At 38.0% G+C, this 8,914-nt stretch overlaps 1 protein-coding gene across 2 annotated transcripts; it reads right to left on the bottom strand.

The window, feature by feature from the left end:
- Nucleotides 1-1,522: 1,522 nt before the first annotated feature.
- Nucleotides 1,523-6,822, bottom strand: LOC120518979. 2 transcript variants are annotated; one of them, XM_039742035.1, is made up of 5 exons: nt 6,765-6,822; nt 3,396-3,586; nt 2,453-2,567; nt 2,016-2,362; nt 1,523-1,706 (listed from the first exon to the last, which is right to left on the bottom strand). In XM_039742035.1, the coding sequence occupies exons 1-5, from the start codon at nt 6,785-6,787 to the stop codon at nt 1,606-1,608; spliced, it is 777 nt and encodes a 258-aa protein (XP_039597969.1). In that variant the 5' UTR covers nt 6,788-6,822; the 3' UTR covers nt 1,523-1,605. The 2 variants fall into 2 exon arrangements, with proteins under 2 accessions (XP_039597969.1, XP_039597968.1); XM_039742034.1 differs by lacking the exon at nt 6,765-6,822 and having other exon boundaries at nt 3,396-3,686.
- Between the last annotated feature and the right edge of the window lie 2,092 nt (nt 6,823-8,914).

Genomic DNA, 8,914 nt, shown 5'->3' on the forward strand with positions numbered 1-8,914 from the left:
CTAAGAATGTGGCAGGAGTTTTAGAAGGAGCAGAAAGTGTTAGATAGACACCTGGAAAATTATTTTATTTATTAATTGCTATTTTCTAGAAATCTGAAATACTATATCTTAAAATATGTAATTTTCTAATCTGCTTAATTCAGACCAGAGTCATGGGGGGGCTGGAGGCTTACCAGCTAGCTTTGGGGCACATTCAGGAACAAACCCTGGACAGGACACCAGTCCATCACTGAGCGAGCACACACAAAGGCCATTTTACAATAAACTGAACCTATATGCCTTTGAACAGTGGGTGGAAACTAGAGCAGACACAGGGAGAACATGCTAACTCCACACAAAGAGGACCCAGGAGGCAAACCCTGGTCTCCTTACTGCAAGTCAGCAGCACTATCACTGAGCCACCAAAGGCATAAAATGTAATATCTTAATACAATTAGACTAATCTCATAAAATTGGATTTCTTGATACTTATGCATAAGGGTTCTGGTTGACATTTGACTGAAGGCCCGGTTTTCATTAACTCCCTTCCAGTTTATCTTTTTTGCAACATCATCTTCAAAAATATGTGAAAGAATATTCCAAGTGACATGCTTGGTATCTTGTCCTCCAATAGATGCCATTACAAAAATCTACAAGGACAAAAGATAATATACAGGCAGTGACTTTAGAATTAAAATACTAAAATATATGCAGAAACAGCATCAATGGTCACTCTGAAGCATTTGTCTTTTGACTTTGATGTGATTGGCATTCTGACAAGTATTGCTAAAAAGTTACACTTTCCGAAGTAAAAAAAGAAAAACAGCTGAATATTCGCTTCATAATTAACCATAATGTTAAATGTAATTCAATCCAGTAGACATTAATTTTGTAATAATAATAGTACAGTATATAACAAAGGAAGCACAAAATTCATCGATTGTAATGTTCAGAAAGCTCAAATGACATCATTTACATTTGCAACTCTTGTTATTGTAAAAGGAAGTTTTCTTGTAACTGTAGGACACTATAGAGCTATTAAATATTTTCCTAAACATAGTCCCTTACACAATAAACATCCTGTAACAGATAACCCATCTAACAGTTAAAACAACTATATTAGTGCAAATTTGGGATGACACTTATGTAAATATTACAGCTCCATGCACAAATAATTGTAAAGTCACATGGGTATTGTGTGTAAAACATACAGTACTTACCCATGATAAATAATTACTGAAGAAAAAAAAAATGCAGACTTATTTCAGACATTCTACCCATGTCATACCATACCTTAGAACTAATTTAGAAACATAAAATATTTTTCCATTGAGAAATAACTGATTCTACAGTTTCTTATTTTGCCTATGATTAGCATATAATGTTTAGATTTGGTCTTGTCCTATTATGTACAAAAGAATTAGTAATTGTTTAAAATTATGACACAATCCAAGTGAATATTTTAAGTTAAACAAAACCAGAAAGAGAACAAAGTCTAGCTTGCAATCCATACCATGTTCTTTTCTTCAAAGCATTGGTTGGTTGTTTCAACCAGGCCTCAAAGTCACCCACTTCCTCCAATGATTGCAAAGGAAACTGGACCTCCTCAGGCATATCAGGTGAGCATTAAATGTTTAGCCGACCAGATAGTGAACTGATCATGACAGCCAATTGTGACAGCTGGTGCTTCACATGTTCAAGCAATGTGAGGATATGAAGATCTGCAGCTGAAAAATAAATACCAGCAAAATATAAAAATGATACTATTCATTTGAATACTTTGAAAAGGCAATGAATCCTACTCTTGCACTTTGGAGCAAACATAACTCTCATATATGTTAAAACAGCATCCTTTGGAACATATAAAATTTAACATCTTAAAAACCAAAACACTAAAAATCAAGGAATATACTGGCACAAAATGAACATGACAACAAATACCATATGGGATTAATAAAGTATCTAACATATAGATATGTTCAAACATGTGTTGAATATGTGAAACAAGTACAATCAATAGTCTGATCATAACTTACCAGTGCAAGGTATTGGTTCTGTTCCACATCGATCCACTCTGTAAGTAGGCTTGAAGAGTTCAGAAGTATTTTTCAGTTTTGGAAGGCTCATGGAAATTTGTTGAGATGTATTTTCAGAGAGCAATAGTGACTGGTAAGGAGGTGGCACCTGAAGCAAAGAATGTGGTGGTGAGCAACAAGGTGGCACAGATGGTAAAGGTGGTGATGGTACCTGAGGTGCAGAATGTGGGGATAACATGCAAGGTCCAGTTGACTGTTGAGGTTTTGAAAATCTTGTCAAGGGAACTTTTGTTTTATTAGCCAAGTCTTCATGTTCACTTTCACAGTCCATGTCACCATAGTAGTGGCTGTTTACAGAAGATTAAATGTGCATATATTACTCAAAACAAACGTTTCATACATTCAATAAAACACATGTGAAGTTGAATCAAACTTACATTAGTTTAGGAGCTCTTTTCACCCTGCCTATATCCTCATCATCATCTGAATCCAATTCTGAAGTTTGACAAATCAAAGACTTCTTCATCCCTTGCCATGCAGACATGTAATCTCCTAAAAGCATTTCAAAAAAGTTAATATCAGGTGATGTAATATAACATTATCACTTCTGTGATCTTTTAAATCACTACGACCTAGGCCCCATTTACATCTAGCATTCACATATTTTCTTTTTTTGTAATCGCATCACAGTTTCATAGCATTTAACCAGCAAAGTGAAACTAGGAAAAATTGTAAGAGACCTACGTAAGAAAGTAAGAGTAAATTTCAATTTGGATAAATGTAATCACTAGAGGGCAGCACGGTGGCGCAGTGGGTAGCACTGCTGCCTCGCTGTTAGGAGACCCGGGTTCGTTTCTCAGGTCCTCCCTGCGTGGAGTTTGCATGTTCTCCCCGTGTCTGCGTGGGTTTCCTCCCACAGTCCAAAGACATGCAGGTTAGGTGCATTGGCGATTCTGAATTGTCCCTAGTGTGTGCGTGTGCCCTGCGGTGGGCTGGCAACCTGCCCAGGGTTTGTTTCCTGCCTTGCGGCCTGTGTTGGCTGGGATTGGCTGCAGCAGACACCCGCGACCCTGTAGTTAGGATATAGCGGTTTGGATGATGGATGGATAATCACTAGAGTTGCATGTTAGTGAAAGGTGTGAACTAGGCCCTGATTTCTCATGAACACTAGTATGAACGTATAATGGTTGTTGGAAATGAGGCCTGGAGACAGTGAAAAATCACATGATTGCAACATGAAAATAAGGCCTTAGACAAATGTTTGTTGCTTTTCTATTAAAAAATTAACATAGCAAGAAATCAATATTTTACAGCAATATTTCTCTGGTGAAAGGGATCAAGTCAGGGACATACGACTCGTATCTTGAACATTGCAATTACCGTAGGACTTTAGTACTCTAACATCATGCTTGGTCCAGTCAGGGCATGGTTCCTCAGCATATCTTGCTGCTTTGTTGAGTCTTTGATTGCTCTTATAATTTGGCCAAAAGGTTGTGCCATCACTGTACCAAGACTGTGGTATAACTGACACAGCTTTTTGTTCATCTAAAAACTGAACTACCAGAAACATCCTGCAAAAGAAAAAAAAGACAATGCTCAAAATAAACATAATATTTACATGTTGCACACAAAATGCATTACCTAAACAGCAGGTGATACCACCTAGCACATCCTCACCCCTCATTTTAATAAAACCAAGAATGCTTTTTTGACTATGGATTAAAGATAAGCTTTGTATGGTAGTTTGCAATGTGCAGCAAGTTTATCCATTAGCCATAGAAAAAAAATGTTTAAATTCCACATTTTAATTTATACAAAAAAAAAAATTCAAACATTAAATGCTGTTATCTTTACTGTAGACATTAAAACAAAAATAGCCCTGGTGCCCTGTCCTGGATTTGTTCCTGCCTTTGGCCCAATGCTAATTGGAATAGGATCCAGCAGCACATGCAACCCTGGTTTGCATTAAGTAAATAAGAAAATGACAAAAATAGCTACTACCTATCAGCAATAATGCAAGAGGTAATGAAATAAAGACTACTACTGCAGATGATCCTTGCTTAAACAAAACAGATCTACAAACACATTTAGTTAACAGCTTTTTAAACGTGTACCAGGGTTATACAAAAGCCACCACAAATAATAAATGAAATCATTACTGACAGGTAAATGTCTCCATATCACTTAAATTGTCAGTCAGTCAGTCATCTTCTAACACGATGAGCAGTGTTGTGGGGGTTGCTGGAGCCTATCCTGGCTAGTATAGGGTGAAAGGCAGGAACAAACCCTGGATAGTAGGGTGCCAGTGCATTGCAGGGTGAACAGACACACCAACCATACACTAGGGACAATTTATTTTATCCACCTAATCTGCATGTCTGTGTACTGTGGGAGAAAACTGGAGTACCCAGTGGAAACCCATGTAGACAGGGGGGAGAACATGCAAACTGCACAGAGGGAGGACCTGGGATGTGAACCCTGTGGTCTCTTTACTGCGAGGCAGCACTCCTGCCATGCCGCCCTCAGTTAAATTGTAACCTATATCACTTAAATTGTAATATAACAAAAAAGATACTAATAATTTACAAGGATTTTTTTTATTATTTAGCAGAAGCCAGCAAGATACAATATATGTGAATATATATTTACCATTCTAATTTGAATATTCACAACCGTTAACTTTAAAAGGACAGAGAAAATACATGTAATGTACAGATTATGCTTGATAAATGTTGCTAGTTAAAGTATATATCCCCATCAGGATTCTGCTAAAATATTTTAAATAAAAAGACATTAACATTAGTACTTTTTGTATCTAAATTAAAGAAATCGTTTATATATTTTTATCATGTAATTTTTGTACAAATATTAGGAGTGCAACCCGAATCCTAGCACTTTATTAAAGTGAAGAACTCAGAAAAGACTAAATTGTGTAACCTTCCATAAACTAAACCGACACTGAAAAGTTTAAAACTACCACAGGCGCAGGTTCGTTCAATTAAAAGTGTTTCATGACTGGCGGTTCGCCTAAACCACATTTCCCCGTATTGGCTGGACAAACACCCAACCCTCTTTTCCCAAACGGACGGTCGCGCTCGATTCACTAGTAGGTCCTCTGACATCTCACAAAGCCCAGCGCTTTGACGATTTACTAACGTAACCCTCTCCAGCGGTCACGAAGCCACTTACATGGGAAAAACAAAAAGGTAGGAAAATAATGATTTCTTAAATCTTTTTTTTTCTCTAGCGTATCTGAAATAAGCCCACGTTCAACACAAAGCGTTTAATAAATTATTTTGAACACAGGCCTACTAACCCTTATTTGGTGGAGCCTAAAATATTCAGCACATGAATTTAACATTGCGGCCTAAATATGTACAAATACTAAAATGATTACAGTGACATGTTAACATAATTCATTACATTTCATCTTAACCTGCTATGATAGCGACACATTAAAAATAATTAGCAGTGCTAACTATATATAAAAAGCATTTGAACTTCTCACAACTGTTAAAAATGAATTTTGACTCACTTCCTCCAAAACAATTCCGTTGTCTGTAAATGTTTTCAGACTGCTCGTTGTGGCGCAAATTTGCGCGAACTCAAAACATAAGCGTGTTACGCTCACGTTAACTTAAGCTCTCGTGGAAAGAGATTGAACTGTCAATTAATCTACATGACGAAATGTGGGCGGATCCATTTGTCCCTCCCACAGAAGCACGAACTGAGCTTGCCGGAATACAGACGGATTTGTTACGGAGTCAAAAAAAGAATGTGACTGCTATACGACTTTGCCATGTTGTGGCGGATCTGTTCCTGAGTCAGCTGCTGTCGGGTTTTGCGCTTGTCCAAGTTTGATGCCTGGCTGCAAACAAAACAGTAAGCGTTTACTCTAGGCGTGTGCGATATACATCGTTTACGATTATATCTTAATTGCTGTTTTAACGATGTGTGAGATTATATTATCGAGTATGTAACTCGCTTTGCAAAAAAAAAAAGAAACAGAGTTCATTTATTAATGCAACTGTATAGACCACTGCGCGTGCACAAAGCGAGTTGCGTAGGCGTGCACGTCCAGCAAGCCGCAAGTTACCGTCGCTCCCTGTCTCAAAATGAGTGAACAAACAGCGCCAGATGATAAAACAGCATCGTCATCTACGTCGTCAGAGTTAATTGCCAGACGTGGTTCATTCTCACTCGCATGGCAGTGGTTTGGTTTTGAAAAGACTGATGTTGCTCAAAAGACGGCAATCTGCAAACTATGCGGTAAATCGGTTGCCTTTAAAGACAGCTCGACAACTAACTTGTTTCACCATTTGCGAACTAACCACCGCACAGAATAGGCTACGAAGAATACGAAAAGCGTAAGGAGTCAACTGTCCAGCCCAAGTCTAAAGTAACCAAGGTACAAGCACAAAATCACACTCAGCAAACTTTAGCGAACTCATTCTGCAAAAAAGTGCCTTACGATAAGAAAAGCACCAGATGGCATGACATAACAAACGCCGTCACCAATTACATCGCAAAAGATATGGTGCCAATTCAAGTGGTTGAGAGAGATGGTTTTAAACAACTTTTGAATACTTTGACCCAAGGTACACACTGCCTGGCTGAAAATATTTCAGTCAAACAGCTCTGCCTAAGTTGTATGATTCGTGCCGCCAAACTCTGACGCATAAACTGCAAAATGTTTCACATTTTGCCACAACAACGGATTTATGGTCAAGCCGAACATCCGAGCCATACCTTTTCCTGACGGTGCATTTCATTGACGAAAACTGGCACCTGCAAAGCTTCTGTTTGCAAACATCCTACTTCCCACAAGATCACACTGGCGAAATCATTGCGCAAGGTCTGAAAGATGCGCTGGCATCATGGTCACTGCGAGAAGACCGCATGGTTTGCATGACAATAGAGAGCTAGGCTAACGTTGTCAGTGCACTACGAATTAATAACTGGAAGAGGCTACCCAGTTTTGGGCATAGGTGTCATATTGCGATCGATGAGTAATTTGGGGTTCCTCTATAAAATGCAGTTTAAGTTAAATTGATCTTATTTATTATGACGTTTAAAAATACAAAAAGACCTGATAAGTAAAGCAATAGATGACAAAAATATAATTCAATATAATTTCAAATAATACATTACATTATCTTGGAATTATTATTATCATCAAAGTCCCAGAAAATATCGAGATTTTTTTTTCCAATATCGCACACCCCTAATTTACACTAGCCCTTGGGGTGGTGTATGACTTTGGCATACAGTGGAAACAAAAGAGGATTTCTCACTTCTTCAGGGAGAAAACATACACATGGCTCCCTGATGAATTTGTTGCTTTATGCTTTACAGCTACCTGCTGAAGTCTCTGTCATAAAAATGTGTGGAAAATATGCTTCAATCAGACTTGATCATAAAGGGAAAAGAGAGAGCGCATGCTGCTGCTTGCGTTACTGCAAGCTCCAAAGATGGACCCACAGACTTGTTGGCTATTCAACATATACAAAATATTGAAAATGAAAAGTTGATGCTTTTACAACTTCAAGAGTCTGTCCCTCACCATAAAAAGGCCACAAGAACCAGGGCAGGTTGTATTTCCAATGAACAAGGACTATGGACTTCTTCACAAGAACCCTTGAGGTCCCCACCTCACTGTATGGCTGGTTAGCAAAATTGACACATTTATCCTCCCAAATATAAAAAGGCTATAGTTTGACTAGTTTGCTCCAGAGTTTACCTCTATAGCAGTGTAAGTATGTTACAACCATCTGATATACCAAAAATGTAATGTTGTGAGACTAGCTAGCTTACCCAAACTGATGGTGTCCCTTTGTACATATTCAGATAGACCTTGCTCAGTTACCAAAATGTCAGACTTATGAATATTTACTTGTAGTGGTTGATGTTTTCTAAATGGGTGGAAGCCACAACAATGATTAAAGCAGATGCTACTACAATGGTACTAAGTTCTTACTAAAGGAGATCATACCCAGGTTTGGAGTGCAATTGCTTGTGTCTTCTGATCATGGGACCTAGTTTGTAAATGTTGTTATTCAGGATCTTTGTTAAGGATTACAAATTGAAAAACGTTTTCATTGTGCTTACCATCCTCAAAGTTCAGGACAGGTGGAAAGGATTAACTTGACCATGAAAAACACATTAACCAAAATATAAGCAGAAACTGGAATAAAATGGCAAACTTCTCTACTGCTAGTGTTAATGTCAATACCCATCACAAAACTGCAGAACAAACACCTCATGAGGTACAAATGGAAAGACTAACGCAACAACCGGCAACTTCCCTCCCATGTGGACTCAGAAATGCTTTCAGCAATTTCAGATGAAATGTTGCAATACTGTTTAATAATGAGAATAAATCTCAAGTATTTTTACCTGCAGGTGATGTCTGCTCTTCCTAACTCATCGGAGTCACCAACACAAGAATCTGAACCTAGAGACTGAGCTATTATAGACGTTTTCAAGAGGATGAATTGCCTGACCTTAAGATGAAATGGGTCATACCAGGTATGCTTAATGACAAACACAGTACTGAGACTCAAAGGGTGACCAAACTAGGTCCGCACTTCCCATTATCAAAAGGTTCCATCTTCAGACAACTGAAACTCCATTCACTGCATCAGTTAAAGGGATTACAGATCTTTAATATAAACAAGCCAACTAAAGATAATAATCAAAGAAAAAGATATACTGCTAAACTCTGACAACTTAGCCTTGGGATATTGGATCTCAAGGCCTAATTAAAAATCCCATTTTAGAAGAGGATTTGAAACAACTTGTGAGGAGGATTTTGCCACAACTTGACATTTATTTTTTTCTGTAACAAAGCCTACCAAGAAGGGTCTAAGCTATAAAGTGAATGGGTGGAACAAAAGGCC

Source organism: Polypterus senegalus, chromosome 18 (genome assembly GCF_016835505.1).
Source record: "Polypterus senegalus isolate Bchr_013 chromosome 18, ASM1683550v1, whole genome shotgun sequence".
NCBI classification, from domain to species: Eukaryota; Metazoa; Chordata; class Cladistia; order Polypteriformes; family Polypteridae; genus Polypterus; species Polypterus senegalus.

What these genes read in the sequence shown, in the direction of transcription:
- LOC120518979 (XM_039742034.1), bottom strand. Translation starts at nt 3,624, where the DNA reads ATGTTTATTTTGAGCATTGTCTTTTTTTTCTTTTGCAGGATGTTTCTG. An exon ending in TAGAGTACTAAAGTCCTACG is followed by an intron (nt 2,568 to 3,395) that starts GTAATTGCAATG and finishes AAATGCTTTTAG; the next exon opens with GAGATTACATGTCTGCATGG. An exon ending in AGAACCAATACCTTGCACTG is followed by an intron (nt 1,707 to 2,015) that starts GTAAGTTATGAT and finishes TTTATTTTTCAG; the next exon opens with CTGCAGATCTTCATATCCTC.